General features: G+C 39.7%; 1 protein-coding gene across 1 annotated transcript in view; it reads right to left on the reverse strand.

Moving 5' to 3' along the window:
• Positions 1-336: 336 nt before the first annotated feature.
• Positions 337-18,239, reverse strand: part of LOC127934552 (SH3 and multiple ankyrin repeat domains protein 3) — a 144,154-nt gene continuing 126,251 nt past the window's right edge. Inside the window, exons 14-22 of the mRNA XM_052532012.1 lie at positions 17,447-17,529; positions 16,563-16,687; positions 16,236-16,371; positions 13,141-13,221; positions 11,888-11,911; positions 11,009-11,133; positions 10,751-10,856; positions 7,977-10,452; positions 337-1,350 (exon numbers count right to left, since the gene is read on the reverse strand). Of these exons, the coding sequence (XP_052387972.1) occupies positions 801-1,350; positions 7,977-10,452; positions 10,751-10,856; positions 11,009-11,133; positions 11,888-11,911; positions 13,141-13,221; positions 16,236-16,371; positions 16,563-16,687; positions 17,447-17,529 (3,706 nt within the window). The 3' untranslated portion in view covers positions 337-800. The remainder of the gene's footprint in view (positions 1,351-7,976; positions 10,453-10,750; positions 10,857-11,008; positions 11,134-11,887; positions 11,912-13,140; positions 13,222-16,235; positions 16,372-16,562; positions 16,688-17,446; positions 17,530-18,239) is intronic.

An 18,239-nucleotide genomic window follows, 5' to 3' on the forward strand; every position in this document is an offset into this window, starting at 1 on the left:
AAACTGAAGTGTGTAATTTCTTGGGCGATTGAAAATTGTGAAAATGGTTGTGTTTAAACTGTTGGTCAAATGTTGGTGTGTCAGATTGGTTGGTATGTTTAAATAAACAGAGCAATGTTTAAAGGGGAATATTAAACTGCACTCCTGTAAAAAAAGGTACAAAAGCTGTCACTGGGGCAGTAGCCTTTCAAAAGGTAAACCTTTGGGCATAAGGGTTCCCAGGGTTAAAGGAGCGTAACTTTTCCGTAAAATTTCCAAAAATTCCTAAAAGTTTCCAAAATTTCTGCAATGACTCAAAATGTACCGCCTCTTTCCAAACCCACTTATTTACCCCTAAAGGAAGCATAATGGTACCTTAAAGCAGGGGTGTCCAATCCTGCTCCTGGAGGGCGACTTGTCAGCAGAGTTTATCTTTAGTTCCAGTTAACCAGATCTGAAACAGCTAATGATGGTCTAAAGAATCACTAGAAACAAAGTGTGTTGAAACTGGTGGGAGCTAAACTCCAGGAAAGTTGCCCTCAAAGAGCAAATTTAGACACCACTTCCTTACATATTAGTACCAAAAATGTTCATATTAGTACCTAATGGTAGATATTAATATCTTTTAGTACCACCCCAGTGATTCGTTTTTCACGAAAAGTGTGTAATAGGATAAGTGTTTTAACATCGAAATGACACACTTCGGATGTAAAGCTCAGGAATTGAAAAATAAACAAAACAAAAAACAAGACAAACAAATTAAATAAGAAAAGAAAAGAAAACTGTGTTGAGACTAGCTACAGGTAGAGGGAGGCGCGTGGTCAACTCTCCAGCAGCTGTTTAAGGGCGCGCTCGATGTTCATGCGATGACCGACGCGCGTCACGCCCAGCTCAGCGTATTCCTCCTTGGTCAGAGCAGGCAGATGGGAGCCCTCGATCTCATGCTCTTGGAATTGCTCCCGGTGTTCAGACAGGTTAATGCTGGCCAGCCAGTCGCCAACATCGTACTTGTTCCACAGGTGGAGGGGCTTCTGGTGGAATGGCCGTAGGGTGAGCAGGGGGGAGGGCAAGCCCGGGGAGGGGGCAGGCGAGGGAGAACGACTCCGCGCACTGGAGCTCCTCATGACAAAACGCACTTCTTTAGGTTCGTGAGGGAGACTGAGGCTAGACGACTTAAGGATTGTGGGGGGTGTGATGGGAGAAGTGGCCAGACCAAAGCCCCGGATGGGTCCCAGAGGATCCGAGCGGTCTGGGGAACCGGGACTGGGTGTCCGCCGGGTCACTGGGTAGCGGCTACCTGGTCTGATGGTGTAGGTGGTGCCGTAGCCTCTCTGAGAGATAGTATGGAGCTCCCCCAGACTGCTGAAGAGTCTAAAAGTAGGGAACAGAAGAAATAAAAGATTGAAGGACAACTTTTTCTTTTTTGTACGAAACAACAGAAATTCAGTGGCTCTTTCTCGCCCAGTTTTAGAGAAAGCATCAGCTATGTTAGGACTCTATGCTCTTTGAGTTAGATGTGGCAAACACACTAAACTAGAGTTAGTGAGATGCTTAATAAATGCGTTTAGCCTCAATAGTGGAGCAAAGATAGAGAATACATCATAAAATCGATCTTAGATTTTTTATTTTTATTTTGATATAGTTCAGTCATACAACTAAAATTTAATTTAAAGTCTTTTCTCCTTAGTCAACATGACATCAGAATTCACCCTATTTACAATGTGAAAATTACTTCTTAATTAGTTTTTTGATTGTTTTACCAGTGAAAATTTAAAACAAAATCCTAAATTTACTTGTGAAGCAAACCACATATAATATTAATGTTTTCATGCATTGTATCTTGAATAAAAGTGTATTTTCTCTTACTGCACTGGCAGATTTTAAGATAAATTTAATTAAAAATACTGGGAACAATTCACAATAACATTTAATTTGTGAACATTAGTTTACTATATTTGTTAACATGAACATCTAAACTTCTTAATCATTTTTAAATGTTAGATATTCATGTCACTCACCATTTAATACATTAATTATTTAAAAGTTGCATCTGTTAATATCATTTAATGGACCTTGACTTAACAATGAACAGTCGTAACATTAACAAAAATAATAAATACTGTAACAAATGTATTGATCATTGTTAGTTAATGCATTAACCAATGTAAACTAACGGGACCTTATTGCAAAGTGTTACTAAAATATCCAATGCTGTAAGACATTTTATGTTGTGTTGCTTCTCAAGTAAATTTTTCTTTTTTGAAGGATTTTTAGATATTTTAAGAAAATTAGACAAAAAGCTTCATTTAATTTAAATTATTTAAGATTATGTTTTATGTATTATTTATATTATTGCATATATAAATGCAATTTAGTTAATGAGAAACACACTAAATTCAGAACAACTGACCAGATGCATATCAATATTAAATAAAAATAAAAATTTCAGCTTTTGACACTAAATTCATTAATTTATTATGTTTTAAAAGCAGTGTATAAAGTTGAAGTGTTAATCAACTTCTGCACACTACAACTGTAACTAGGCAGAAGAAACTCGCTCTCCACTTAGAACTTGCCTCTGTGAGCAATGAAGCGAAGAACTGATGTAATTCTGTTAACAATCAATGGTAATGAGTGAGGTGTTACATGAGTTTAAATGCAATTTGAATTGAAAATAAAACATGGACAAATTTACACCAATTTTATGAGCACTACAGCAGAACACTGAAAGCGAAACCAAACATGCAACACATGAGAAATAACACAAGACAGATGTGGAGACATGCATAACATCTCAACCTTCAAATTACTTCATGTGATATATATATAACAATATATAGGTTTCATTATTTTGACTTGCCGAAACAGTAATAATAAAAGAATCTTAAGTGAAAGTGCCCTTATATTTAGTTTTTACATGGCTATCCATTCTGGGTGCACCCTGGGTAAAGAGAACAGAACTTATTTAGCAATATAGGTGCAAGCTCTGATCATTAACTATCATGTCTGTAAAAGCAATCTATGAAAAATCTAAATGAAAACTAATGTCCTATACTTATATTGTTTAAATCCTTTTGTCTATGCAACTTGATGATTGAGGAGAATTAAGCAGCCAATGAAAAACAAGGAAAAGCTGGGGTTGAGAGAGGCCTGACCAAATTAGCATTAGGTGGGTCAGTAGATGAGGAAGGATGGATGATGATCAAGGTTCGACTCAGGGGTGTAGAAAAACAACAACAAAAAAAAGAATAAAGAGAGATGAGATGATTCATGCGCACTTACACAGGTGCCCGGCTCTTCTGGGCTTAGCCTCAGATTCAGCTCTAGACAGAGCTGGGTAGCATGCAAAGAGAGAGTGAGAGAAAGAGGGAGAGAGGGAGATGGAGAAAAAGAGAGAGAGAGAGAGAGTGAGGGGCAATGGGAGAGAGAGAGTGGTCGGTTAGCATCAGTCCGTGACAGAACAAAAACAAACACCACACACTTCACATCCTCAACAATGTCAATTGAATGCAAACCAAATGTATAGCAACACAGACCAGAGCGCAGCTAGCCCCAGACATCAGCTTTCAATGGTGGAACGTGCACATATAAACAAGATCAATAAAGACTGACTTTTATTAATAATGATGTGAAATCAAATACAGCATTTATTTCATTACATCCTCTGTCTGGGGTAAGGTGCCATTCTGGTCAAATGAAACAGAAATTTAGTAAAATGAACAAATATGCATGAAAAATAAAAGAAATGCATAAAACTACAATGTACAACCATTTTTCTAAGAAGAAGCAGGAGCGATCAAAGTGTTAGCATGATTAAAGGATGAAAGTGTCAAAAAACTATAGAAATGAAACGCTTAGCAAACACAGTAAGCTTGGACAGCATGTTTGAATGGAGAGACAGAAAAATAACAAACACACAGAGGAATGATACAACCCCAAATCAGAAAAAGTTGGGACAGTATGGAAAACGCAAATAAAAAAAGAAAGTAGTGATTTCTAAATTTACTTTGACTTGTATTTCATTGCAGACAATATGAACACAAAATATTTCATGTTTTGTCTGGTCAACTTCATGTCATTTGTAAATATGCATCCTTTCCTGTCATTCAGACCTGCAACACATTTCAATAAAAGTTGGGACAGTAAAGCATTTACTACTTTGTAATGTTGCCATTCCTTTTCACAACCCTTAAAAGACGTTTAGGGACTGAAGACACCAAGTGATGAAGTGTTTCAGGTGTAATTTTGTCCCATTCTTCTTGCAAACAAGTCTTAAGGTGGGCAACAGTACGGGGTCTTGGTAGTCGCATCTTGCACTTCAAAATGCGCCACAAATTCTCTATTGGAGAAAGGTCGGGACTTTTGGACTTGTTGCTGGTAACAGTCTGGATGATCCTTTTCTTCTTTGGTCCGGAGCACACAGCGTCCATTCCTCCCAAAAAATAACTGAAATACTGATTCATCTGACCACAGTACACGTTTCCACTGTGTGATGGTCCATCCCAGATGCCTCAGAGCCCAGAGAAGTTGACGGCGCTTCTGGACACTGTTAACATAGGGCTTCCTTTTGGCACAGTACAGTTTTAACTGGCATTTGTGGATGTAACTACGTATTGTGGTACTTGACAAAGGTTTGCCAAAGTAGTCCTGAGACCATGTGGTGATATCGCTTATAGATGAATGATGATTCTTGATGCAGTGCCGCCTGAGGGATCGGAGATCACAGTTGTTCATCTTAGGCTTGCGCCCTTGTCCTTTACGCACTGAAATTCCTCCAGATTCCTTGAATCTTTTAATTATGTTATGCACTGTTGAATGTGAAATATCCAAATCTCTTCCCATCTTTCTTTGAGGAACATTGTTTTTAAACATTTCAATAATTTTCTCACGTATTCGTTGGCAAACTGGCGATCCTCGGCCCATCTTTGCTCCTAAAGGATTAGACCTTTCTTGGATGCTGCTTTTGTATCGCTCATAATTACAATCACCTGTTAACATCACCCGTTTCAAATCACATCATTATTTAACCATTTTACCTCATTACTAGCCCTAAATTTCTCCTGTCCCAACTTTTTTTGAAATGTGTTGCAGGTCTGAATGACAGGAAAGGATGCATATTTACAAATGACATGAAGTTGACCAGACAAAACATGAAATATTTTGTGTTCATATTGTCTGCAATGAAATACAAGTAAATTTAGAAATCACTACTTTCTTTTTTTATTTGCGTTTTCCATACTGTCCCAACTTTTTCTGATTTGGGGTTGTAAATTATTATAATGATGACACTGTGATGCATATGTTAGTTTTATATTGGATAATCCAATGAAAAATGACAACTTTCAGATGGTATGATTAATTTAAATACAATCCATTTTTAAAAGAACTTTATCGAGCGTTGGACAAATGGGTTTTAAGTAGCTCATAGCTCAAAATTATTGTGATAAACATGGGTCAAACACATTCTATCATATGATGTTGCATGAAAAAAAATAAAAAATAAAAAATCAGTCACACAAGGACCCACATACATACTGCTAGCACAGTGCTGTAGAGCAGGGGTTTTCAAACTGTGGGTCGCAACCCACTTGTGGGTCACAGAATGGAACAAGGTGGGTCACACAAAGTCACTTGGCCTGCAGCTAAATTTGCATTTCAATGACACACACACTTACAAAGTTCAGTCTAGGGCTGCACGATATAGTATACCAACATTAATTACAAAAAGGAATATCTGTGATTTTCGAATTGCAATTTAGTCCGCGTGCGTTGCGTGTTTTGAAGCGCGGGCGCGCACGAGTTATAATAACAGTGAAGGTCTCCGAGCAATGTTATTAAAAGGTTCAATCGGTCCGCAATACTAAAGAGAAAAAAATTGCTCACTTCAATACACTATATTCTGCATGAGATTGCATACACCAGAAAATTCTAATTTTACAAAAACGGTTTCAGGTAGGCCATGTTCATTCATTTCTATCCTCTATTTGAACTCTGCTTCTAACTCTGTCTTTGTTCGGGAAACGGTTTGTAAAAAGCATTTCACAAGTACAGGGTGAGCAGGGCACAAACGCAGGGTTAATTGTAACACTACAAGATTTAAACAATTCCACTTGACAAAATGTACACAATTTAGCAATATTTCCTTGACGTATCATCTCTATTTAGAGAAAAATTGGCCAAAGTTCAGAAATCTTTTGAAGATATTGCTGAACATTTAACCATTGCAAAAATAGATTTCTGCCTTAACTTTGTCATCCAGTTTTTTTTTTTTTTAAACGAGACATCTGTTTGTTATTATTATTTTTTTTAACCTATTTCACAATTATTTTTAACTCCAAACTGCTTTAGATAGTTCTGCTTTGCTTCTTATGCTTTTCTAAAAAAGTGTTGGATTGTGCTCCATTTTCGCAGACACACACGGAAGGATCATGAATGCATTTTCTGCAACAAAACAGCAGTACAGATTACAGTTCACTGGAGTGAGCCTGTTTCACAGTTTTATGGACATTTCATATTTTGACGTCTGTAAACAAAAATGAAAACTTAGACACAAGTAGTGACATTTTTCAGTTGTACTCTAAAATAAAATGGTTATTTTTCTTAAATAATTTCTGTCATCAAAAAAAAGTAAGATTAGGCTTAAAGTAATGTCAAGCATTTTTTTTCTTAAATATTTTGGTGGGGAGTGAAATAGATTACACTTGTCTAGGTGGGTCGTGGAATGGAAAAGTTTGGGAACCCCTGCTGTAGAGAAGCAGGTCACAAGGAAAAAGCTCAGATGTAACAAGAGTTTGGAAGGTGAAAGGTCAAAGCTTGAGATATTGCATGCCCTCAGGCCATCTGTAACCTTGTGAACACCCAAATGGCAAGACAGAGGGACTAAAAGAAGTGCTTCATGGTTAAAATTAGATTCATGTCATGTAATTACCCTACTGCATGTCATCAAGAATGTTTTTTCAAGTCACATCATGTTTACTGAAAAAGATGACATAACCGATGACCAAAACAGATGCACAGAGAATACTTGACGATACTGTCACAAGGGACAGACATTTTGGTTGATTTGCCAGGGTGGACAAGGGAACACAGAACCTGCAGAAGTGATTAATAAAACCCAGAGCAATGTCAGCAATAGTGATTGAATATGGGATTAGTGGATATTAAAGAATAGAAAATAAATGACATTTGATTTACCCTAGTTGCTAAAAGCTAAGGTTTACTGTCTTCCATGTCCTTGTCACATCTGTTGGAATATAAAGGACTTCAGCTGTATTTGAGGATATAAGCAAAATAGAATATAGCTGGTGCTTTAAAAAAAATCCAGACAGAAAAAACATCGCCTCTTGTTCTTTTATATAAAACATTACTTATTCCAACTGATACTTCTTTTATTTGAACTCAAACTGTCTCTGTAGCTCTGGTCGATTTCATCAAACTATTATTCAACTATGCTCTTTGGCTTATATGGCAGAGCTGTAAGATCAGCCTCAGGACGTTCTACGTTACTTACCAGTGGTCGTCCAATGTTGAGATAGTTCTGGGGCTTCAATCGTCTCAATGAAGAAAGCATGTTAAACATTAACATTTAATTCTTTTAAATGAATAAGACATTTTAAGGTTCTGAATTAACTTTTAAATAAAAGTTAAAGATAACTGCTCTTTAAATCTTGTGAACACAGACACAGGTGATTTTCTTTGGTATTCTCTGAGATGTCATTTTCATGAGGATGTTTAATATATTGTTTATGTAAATTTTATTCCATATTACTAAACACAAACCATCAGTTTCGATTAAACATTGTTATTCAGATATGGGAAAAGAATTGCAGTGTTCTTACTGCCATTTAATCAATAACACTTTTTCAGTATAAACAGCCAATATCTGTATTCTCTTTATGATTTTGCTATAGAAAAGGTGTTCATTTTTTTGTAATGGAAGTTTTGATTTGGTTGTAAAGTTGATTTGCATTCGGTCTTATCCAGGATTCACACCTTACCTTGCACCGACCACGGGTGATTTTCTTCCGGGGTCAAGTGAAGCTCCGAGCGGCTCCTCCCCAAGTGAGCGGGTGTCCTTGTTCAGCTGCTGCAGCCGTGAGCTGAGCTCACTTATCACAGTGGGCTTTCCTTCCTCTGCCCCCGAAAGTACACGGGGTTCCACGGGGTCCCCCCATAACTTGGAGCGTTTATGGAAGAGGTAGCGGGGTCTGGCCAGGCCTGAGGCTCCCGCAGCAGCAGCAGCCAGCACAGCCGCGTGCTGCTGTGAGAGCAGTTCGCTATCAGATGACTGTTTAAGCAGGGGGTCCCTGAACGTCACCGGGCCCTTGCTGAGCTGGGACTTGAGCTTTGGCTTTGGAGGCACTGGCGGCTTATCAAGAATGAACGTCTGGCCATCTGCGTAGGTGGTGTAGGTGTCTGTGGGCTCGCCGCTTTCCGAGGACAGTGTGGACATACTAGAGACAGTGGAGATGGTACTCGTGGTCTCCAGGTGGTGATCACTGGAGCTACGAGTGTCTACCTCTTCCACCCCGGAGTCAGCAGCAGACTCTGGGCCCAGGTGGGACTCAGATAGCTTCCCTGAGGCTGCTTGTGGGCCACTGCTAGCGGGGACCTGTGTTGCTGTGGCAAGCGCTACTGGAGGGGCAGGGGATGGGGGTGGAGCTGAGGGCAGGGCAGAAGTTGTGGTCTGCGCCAACATAGAGGCAGGAGGTACTGCAGTTGCATTTGTCTTTCCAAGAAGGCCATTTGCAAATTCATCTGGTGGAGGAACCACACCGATTTTACGGAGCTCCTCACGTGTCTCCTCATCACTGGAAGAAAGCATGGCAGGTGGCAATGTGACCGTATAGGGTTCCACGTCCTCCTCAGAACTACCCTGTGCCAGGGTTTTATCTGAAGATGGGCTGGGAGGTGGCTGGGAAGTTGGAGCTGTGGTTGGAGGTGGGGTGGATCTCGAAGGAGCATCGGGACCAGGGGACTTAGCTCTTTTTATTTGGGCCAACATGGGTTTCGGGCTCTCTGACAATGACCCCTTAGGAGAGGAGACCCTGTGCTCTGGGCTGGGCCTCACTGCCTCCCCATTACTCGTTGCATGAACCATGATAAGTCCAGCAGTTTTCTGCTGGGATGTGTCCATGATGCTGATGATCATACTCTTCTTGTCCTCAATTTTCCTTTCTTCCTTCATTTCTGTCCTTGTTTCTAACTCTTTCCTGGTGGATATGGGACTTCCCCACTGAATTTTGCTGGTGGGGGCGGAGGTCTCATAAATTCGTTTTGTGGCAGGGGAAAAGGGAGGTGAGGCAAAATCCCCCTCACGCTCTGACCGCTCAGTCTCTTTGGTCTGGGTCTCCATATACAGCATCCCTCCAGCAGCTTCATGTTTAGTTCTGGGCTCAGGGCTGCTTGAAGGGGACTGACTCTGGGAGGTTAATGCCCGTTCCCTTGCGGCCAGCGCAAGTGCCAATGGAGAGTTGGGGTCCAGGGGCTTGCCTGTCAGTGGGTGAATGAAGGTGGTGCCCCCAGGAGAGGGACGCAATGCCAAGGCGGGAGGAGGCAACTGACCAAGTTCACGTGTGAGCATTCGTTCATCCACCGAACGGGATGGTGTGAGTGAAGGGGCTTCTGTGGGTGGTGCCGAACTGCCCTCCATAGTGCCCACAGATAGGAAGACTGTGGATTTCCGCCTCTCCTCCAGACGACGTTCCCGGTCTTTCACTGCATCAGCAATGGCTGCTGCAAAAGGACCCTTTCCTTGCAACAGTCCCTCAGCGTGAGCTTTACTGCGTTCCTGCAACAGCTGCTTCTGCTGCTGATAGAAATCAGCCCTGCTGGTATGGTGGGCAGCTAGGCGCCCAGAGGGAGAGTGCTCTCTCGCATGGATGGATGCCAGTGCTAGCGAGGCTCTCTCCTGAGCATCTTCCACCTGCAGTTGCTTTACAAGTGGGCTCTTCCTCCGCTGTGGCTTGCTCGGAGGGGGCGTGAATAAGCCCACACTGAACTGGCCCACATTGGCGTAGGGGTTATCAATGACTCGACCTTTCCGCTTGATCCTTTCGGGTGGAGTTGAAACAGGACCTGGCCTGGGGATGTCAGTAGGCTCCACGGGAAGGTGGGTGGAGTCCTGCAGGATGATCATGGAACGGGCTTTTTTCTGTCGATCCATGTGGGAGGCATGGCGAGGCGGCTCAAACAGCTCAGCAGACATTGTCTGTGGCAAAATGTGCAGTCTTGGTTCAGAGCCTGGTTTGAAACTGGAACGGCTGGGGTCATGAATGCGGCCAGGAGGAGGGGGTGGGCAGAACGATGGAGGGGGTCCAGTATCTAGATAGTAAAGCGATGGGGGAGGTGGGGGAGCTATTTGAGGAGGTGGAGGGATACTATGGCTGTCTCTCAGGCTGTCCGTCATGGAGGAGCTCCGTGGAAACCTGTGTTCCGCTGCCAGGGCAGACAGTCGATCCTCTTCAGTTGCTCCTGCACAGAGAGACAGATAGATCTATAAAAATGTATTTTGGGTTTGGCTGAGCTTTGATGATGAACAAGTATGCAATATTTTAAAGATTTGATATTTGCTCTTTCCTTTAACATCTCCCCTTATTCTTGGCATTACAAATGTAACTATGTGTCAAAGTTCTGCATTTCATTGCATTCAGATTTGAGGATCAAAGGACAGATAGATAAAAGAAACTAGAACAAAGCCTAGCACTTTACTGCTATTTAAAATCGAGGAGAATAATTGAAGAGTGTATGTAAAAGATTCCTGAAGAATTACCAAAGGACTTTGTTCTAGTCATGCTTTTTGGCAGCTGCATGTGGGCTTTTTCCAACGCTGGGTGTAGAGCACCATGGATAGCAAGTCCTTGCCGCTCAAAAAGAGACTGCACAAAGAAAACTTTTATGTTTAAAAGGGTCAAGCAGGAATATTTTGACAAATTTTCAACAAAGTGTTTCCACTGGCTACTGTTTTTGTGAGAAGCTTTAAATAGGACACTTTCTGATCATCTGAGTGTGAAGACATACTGTATCTTACACTGATTTCTGCTGGTGTAATACGGCGACTGCTAGGACGTTGCTTCACTGTGGCTGCTCTGTAGTCTGTTTCTACCTTTGGCCTCAGTACTGTCTCCTGAGAGGCCAAAATCTCATCTAGCCTTTCTGTTAAGAAACACATATAAAACCATGTTAATTATACACACCCACACAAATAGTGCTCCTCAGTTTGCAATATGGATCACATTTGTTCACATGCTTTGAAATAAAAAAGACAAAGGAAACCTGAAATGGGAATGTTAATGACTTTAACACAATGTCACAATGCATCATTGCTCCTTATTTTATGCAAAAGTTGTATGTGACAAGCTCGGTTCCAACCCATAGACCTTCCTGGCTGTCTACTGTCTACTTGAGCAGTGCCATAGACAGGATACATTCGTATATTGCATTCTAACTGAAATAGAACCCCGTAAGTGACTCATTTGTAACAAATAGAATTCCTTGTGTGAAGCACATGAGAAGTGGAACTCACAATAGATTTCCAATTTGGCATTAGCACATGTTGCTAGGAAAAGATTACATTTAAATAAAGCATGAAAAATACATTGCACAGAAATTCACTTTTTTATTTTTATAATTTAATCAATACATGTTAAATTTAGAATAGCAATTTGAATATTTGAGTTTTTTCAAAACATCATGGGACATCAGAAACAAGATATTTTAAAGTAGAGCATAATTTTACTGCCATTGTGTTGGGAATGCCTAAAAATATCGGTTAGGTAGGCAGCTCACTAGGTTTTGGAACAGAGCTAAATAAATCATATTCCAGCATGAGCAAGGTGAAGATTGTTGGATACACGTTGCATACTTCAGTGATTTTGTTGGATTCTAAAAACCTCATTGTATAACTCACCTCCTCTTCTCCTCCTTGCAGAGGCTGAGCATGAAATAAATGTACAGAACAATAAATGTAAAGTCTCACATCAGCAAATATTGAATATGTCTGTCTGTGTGAATGTGTGTAATGAATTCAGTAAACGCAGTACACAGATAGAGTGAGAGAGGAAAAGAAAGCTGATGTTTTGAACAGCCCAAATGGCTGCACAAGGGATATGACGTAGTTAATAAATAAACAAAAAAGAGCAACACACTACAGAGAGAGACAGATAGAGACTAAATGTTGCATCCAAGTGTGTGTGGATGTGTAAAACAATCTATTTTCCTAATCGTCTATTTCATAATCCGAATGATAATCTGACTAGTTGGAGGAAACCCTGTTGCCCGAAAATGTCCATCTACACGTGCACATAGTCTTAAAAATTGCACACTGGATCCAAGAATGTGCAGCCTTTCAATAGGGTAAATTATAGCATTCGTTTCTTCATTGGAACTTTAGCATTCTATCACTTGCTCACCAATGGGTCCTCTGCAGTGAATGGGTGCCATCAGAATGAGAGTCCAAACAGCTGATAAAAAGTAATCCATACCACTCCAGTCCATCAGTTAACATCTTGTGAAGTGAAATGTTGTGGGTTTGTAAGAAACAAATTCATCAAGTCATTTTAACTTAAAACTGTTGCTTCCAGTCAAAAGTCCATAATCCATAATAGTGAAAAAATCCCATTGTCCTTTTACATCAAAAACACCAACATTTGTTCAGAACTGTTTAGAACAATTTTCGCTTGTAAACAAAGCTTGGTCTTTTTTTTGAGTCAGAAGATATGGCTTTTTTTTTAACTGGAAAAAGTAGTATTATGGATATAGGACTCGTATTTTAGCCAGAAACAACAGTCTTAAGTTAAATTTCAATGTCTTGATGGATCAGTTTTTTACAAACACAGCTTTTCCCTTCACAAGGCTTTAATTGATGGACTGAAATTGTGTGGATTACTTTGGGATTATTGTGATGTTTTTATCAGATGTTTGAACTCTCATTCTGACAGCACCCATTCACTGCAGAGGATCCACTGTTGAACCAGATTTCTCCAAATCTGCTCTGTTGAAAAAAAAACTAATCTACATCGCGAATAACCTACATTTGGAGTACATTTCAACAAATTCTCATTTTTGGATGAACTATTCCTTTCAACACAAAAAATTAAAACAATTTAGAAAAACTATTCAACCTCACAACATAGTGCATGTGTTTGTTTGTGGGTGTCTTACCAAGTTCTTCAAGCTCAGCAGTCATGCTTTTGGACCTCAGGGTGAGGGTGGTGCTGGACGCTCTTTTTGGAGGCAGGGGCGCTGTGGAGGAAAGGCAAGGAGTAGATGAGAAGATAGTATGGCGTGGTGATGGGCCTTCACGGCTGCTGCCCTTCAGCAGTTGCCAGCGCTTCTTCACCATCTTCATCTGAAGATCACGGTACCACACAGCTGCACCACGATTAAACCCTCTCCTTCCGTCTTTCTCTCTCAAACATGCAACATAGAATCATGCGACTATCAGACATCTCCTGTGTAATTGCACGACCAGAAAGCAACTTCCGTTCTTGGTGGCTGTCCGATAGTAGAAAAAAATTCTCGTCTCCTAAGACCCTTCATATCACATTCAGCCTCTTACAATGCAAACGGTGGGCGAGTTTCCCTTTGTCTGTCAGAAAGGAAACCTGCTGCTATGTCCAAAGCATGTTTTGAACTTCCAAGGAGTGATACAAGAAGCAACAAGAAAACGATCAGAGTTCCAGAAAATCAGACACTTCTGTTGTCTCAGTAACATCGGTGTAAAACTCCTCACTCCTTCAGCTAACAACCTTCAGACTGGAGTGGAGCTGGAGAGAGAGAGAGACGAGGAGAGAAATACCAAGGCACTAATGCAATACTTACTTCAAACATGCGTTGTAGTAACCATGGCAACTCTGGCAGGAGCAAGGCCTGGGTTTTGTGCATTTCAACTGTGAGAATATGTGTGTGGGGGAGGATATAGCCACAAAACTAACAACAGACACTCTATTATTACTTCATCAGTAGTGTGTGGTAGTTTGCATAACCCAGAGTTATGCAATAACCCTGCAATAACTTTGCAGGTGACCGTGATTTTGTCAAGAACAATATTCTTATAGATTTTAGGGTAAGGATCTGTCTTTGGGGCATAAGCAACACATCACTTCCATCTGATCGCAGGGATAGTTCATTTCGGTTGCATGCTGTAGGGCAAGGGTTTCAAACTCAATTCCTAGAGTTCTGCTTCAACACACAGACCTTGTAGTTTTCAAATAAGCCTGCAGGACTTGATCAGTTGGATCAGGTGTGTTTAATTAGGGTTGAATATAAATATATAAGGCTCCGGCCCTCCTGGAATTGAGTTAGACAACCCTGCTGTAGAGCAACCTGCTAGCAACACTGAGGTCATGGGTTCGACTCCCAGGGAATGCAGGAACAAATCAAGTGTATAACTTCAATGTGATGTAATTACAAATGCATATTAAATAGAATGCATTTTGCACATTTAAGCAATATATTAAGCTGTGGATCTTATTTATAAGCTTCAATCTTTGTTAATAATACTTGCATTTTCAGTGGCAATAAATTAACTTAATAAAAAAATAATATATATATATATATATATATATATATATATATATATATATATATATATATATATATATATATATATATAAATAAATAAACATGATTCAGGAGCATGTTAAATGGTTTATTTGGAGAAAAACCCATGACCTTTGTAAATACATAAATAAAATTTAAAAGATTTTTAAAATTTGCTTTGGATGAAAGCATCTGCCAAACGCATTCAGTTTAAGAGTAGTAAGACTATTTTTTTTTTTTACATATATGAACTACACTAAAGCATATAGCTGTGGATTATTGTTATTAATACTAAATCCATTAAATAAATAAATATTCCTTGGTGAGAAATCCAGCAACTAAATAATTAAAATATATAAATAATAATAATAATAAAACACATCCTACACATATCCATTGAGTGAGATACTGAAAAGACAGCATGTCTGATGGTTCTACAGAGACTTGCAAAAAAACATATATTGAATACAAGAACTTACATTTTATCTGTTTTATTTAAGTGCTTTGAATTATTATTATTATTTTTATGGATCAACATAGTCGACCATCCTAATTCAATCTATTCTGTAAGACATAAAAGTGTCTGCTAAACGACTGTCTTACTATGCTGTTCCATCATCCACTAAAGGCAAACACAGGTCAGTGAAGGGTTCAGATACTGTGTGGGAGTTGATAGTTTACATGGATACTGAATAGATTACTTCTTTTGGGATTTGAGGTTTTTCTATAGTTTCTAATAACTCTATCGGCACTCACTGAGCTGCTAATCGATTGAGTGGGTGTACAGTAGGAACGCACAAATGTGTGTATGTGGAAAGGCTGCACAGAAAACCCTTCAGTCTGTTTAGTTATCACAATTCCTGGTGACAAGCAACCCTGCCATTTAGTTAATGCTCCTGACATTTTCTCCTCTGACAAACCCAGGCATTACCGTCACAATCGGCTATGATCATTACACTCACTTCTTGATTCATTCTTGCAGCATTTCTTTTCCTCATGTTTGAGACTATGAGAGAAATCTCTCAAAGTCTGATCATCACATACAGTACAGAGCATCAAAGACTGGTTTCCCAGCAACCAATGCCTTTAAGAGCTCTTCAGTGTGACTGCAGTAGCCCCGCCCACAATAAACAAACAAAACCAGTAGTCAGCACATTCCCTATAACTCAACTACAACACCACATATGAACTATAATCATGCAATGTATTAAACGGCAGACCTTGTTTCTAAGTTACATACCCTGTATACCCTGATTGCTGGAAAACCCATTAAAATTAAATTAAATCAAATAAAAATTAATACTTGCATTTTCGGTTCGTGTACTTTTGCGCCCATTCGTTTTTTGTTTTTAAACCATGATGAAAAAAAAGAATGGTTTTGTATTTTTAAATGCTATGTTGAAAACCAAAATTTAAATTAGATCTGTACACACAGAATGCTGCCCGAAAAAGACATTTTAAAAAACATTTTATTAAACATTTTATTAAACATTTTATTATATATATATATATATATATATATATATATATATATATATATATATATATATATATAATAAAATTATTTATTTTTCAAACTAAATAAAATCAAAAATGTAATTAAAATTAAGGAAAATATAAAATAAACAAAATATAATAATAATAATATATAACATAACATAGAGCAGCGTTATTATCTAGGACAGAACAGTTCTGTTTGACGTGAACAAACTTACCCTTCTTCCTGACTGACTCCTCAGACTCTGGCTTGCGTGTGACTGACACTACCTTCATCAAGAGGTTATTCCCACCCTGCCGGATGAGTGACACCACCTGCTTGTGTCCCACTTTTACCACGTTAACACTATTTACCTGAGAGAAAAAAATCTGAGAAGTCATAAGTGTTTTTCATCCCACTGGTACATTCCCAGCATCTCATACTACACTCAGTCTACAAGGTCATTACACAGCTGCAACAAATATTAATGCATTTTTATGTGCTGAAAATGTGGAACATGATGAATAGATACAGAAAGATATGGTATATAAAACCAATCCTATACCTCAATGAGGAAGTCACCAGTCCTAAGCCCCGCCTTCCAGGCCACGCCCTCAACATCCACAGACTCCAGGTATTGGAGTGCAGGAAAGGCAGGTGTGGGTGTAAACTCTTCAATGGGTGTTTCCGCTACACAAACACAGAGAAACACATGCAATATCACATTGTTGGTGTTTAGACTCGTTGAGGAGTCAGTGAATGGCTTGCTTATGCATAATTCTGCTGGGATAAGTAACAGTCAAATATTTCATGGTCCCTTGATGAGCCATTCTATTAATATAAACATATGCCTAAATAGATCTGTAAGTGTTTTGCTCTTAATCTTTGAGGAAGTCATAGTATAGGAATTATGAAAGCAATAAAGAGACTGCTGACACACATATTAGTAAGAGATATTAATGCACCATGTGGGTAACAGATGGCATTAGTAATTCATAACTCCTACACAGGATGGTGCCACCCCAGATTCTGGGCACTAACACACACACACACACACACACACACACACACAACTTACAAACTGTCTAATAACACTGTAAGTAATGAAGTTCACTTATTCCCTTATCTCTAAATTTATGCCGTCACTGAACTGCATGTGTAAAGCACACACACTCTTGCACTACTGATATGCAATGAGTTTAGACTATTATGTGATTATTTCATTATTTTAAATGTAGATGTGCTGTTGGATAATATTAATCCATAACCAAAACTATTTAAACTTGATAGAAGTAAAATTGCATTCAAGTTTGGCTCTATTCGGATTAGTCAGTTTTCACAAGCCAATCAATTCCCAAAAACAGTGTGTACTGTAACCCAGTTTTGTGAAAGAAGCTGCAACTCTGACTGTAAGAGCAAACTGAGGCCATGAACTCAGTCATGTCTTACCTTTCGCTCCCCGCAAGACGAAGCCGAATCCCTCATTCTCTTTCTTCTGGAGCACAGCGTTCTTCTCCTCGATGATGTAATCACTGAGCATAAGAGAGAGCAGGACAGTGAGGTCAGATTCCAGCACCATGCCTGTATCAGGACCACCACGGCCGGGCACTTCACGCCTGGACCACCGGGACGTACCCCCACACAGCTACTCTCCCTGATCCCTGTCCTGCTCCGCTGATGAGCCAATCAGGTTAAAAGCAGTGGCTGTGAGAGTGTGGACGCTATGAAAAAGCTCAGGTGGAAGCTCCTGTCCTTCTGTTTGACTCCAGCGCAGCCTCTTTAACTGCATTAGGAGATTGGACCAAATGCTAATATCCAGCCTCTCATGCTTTTAAATGAAAGAAAAGAAAAACGAGGGCCGTGTCCAAATCCGAATGCAGCAGAGAGACAAAAAACGTCCTTTAAAAGCCAGAAATGTAAGAGGACAGTTTTAACCCTGCATTTATGCCTTAAAGTGCAGCCCATCAATGATAAAAAGATGGGATGAGCACTGACAAAAAAGAAAGTGAGACAGAGACACACAAAGGATCTTTTTCTATGGTGGTCTCTTCCCCCTAACACACATACATGGTCCATCTGCCTGGATGCATTGAGATAGTTATCATCAGTGCGAACAGCAGGGACAAATCTGTTCTTCCTTACTCATGTGAGCCACAGTAACCCGCCTGTAGACACCATCAGCCCCCCTCCAACACACACATACAAACAGTGCTCTAGACATACAAATATCACATCACTAACC

This window comes from Carassius gibelio, chromosome A18 (genome assembly GCF_023724105.1).
Source record: "Carassius gibelio isolate Cgi1373 ecotype wild population from Czech Republic chromosome A18, carGib1.2-hapl.c, whole genome shotgun sequence".
Taxonomy (NCBI): Eukaryota; Metazoa; Chordata; class Actinopteri; order Cypriniformes; family Cyprinidae; genus Carassius; species Carassius gibelio.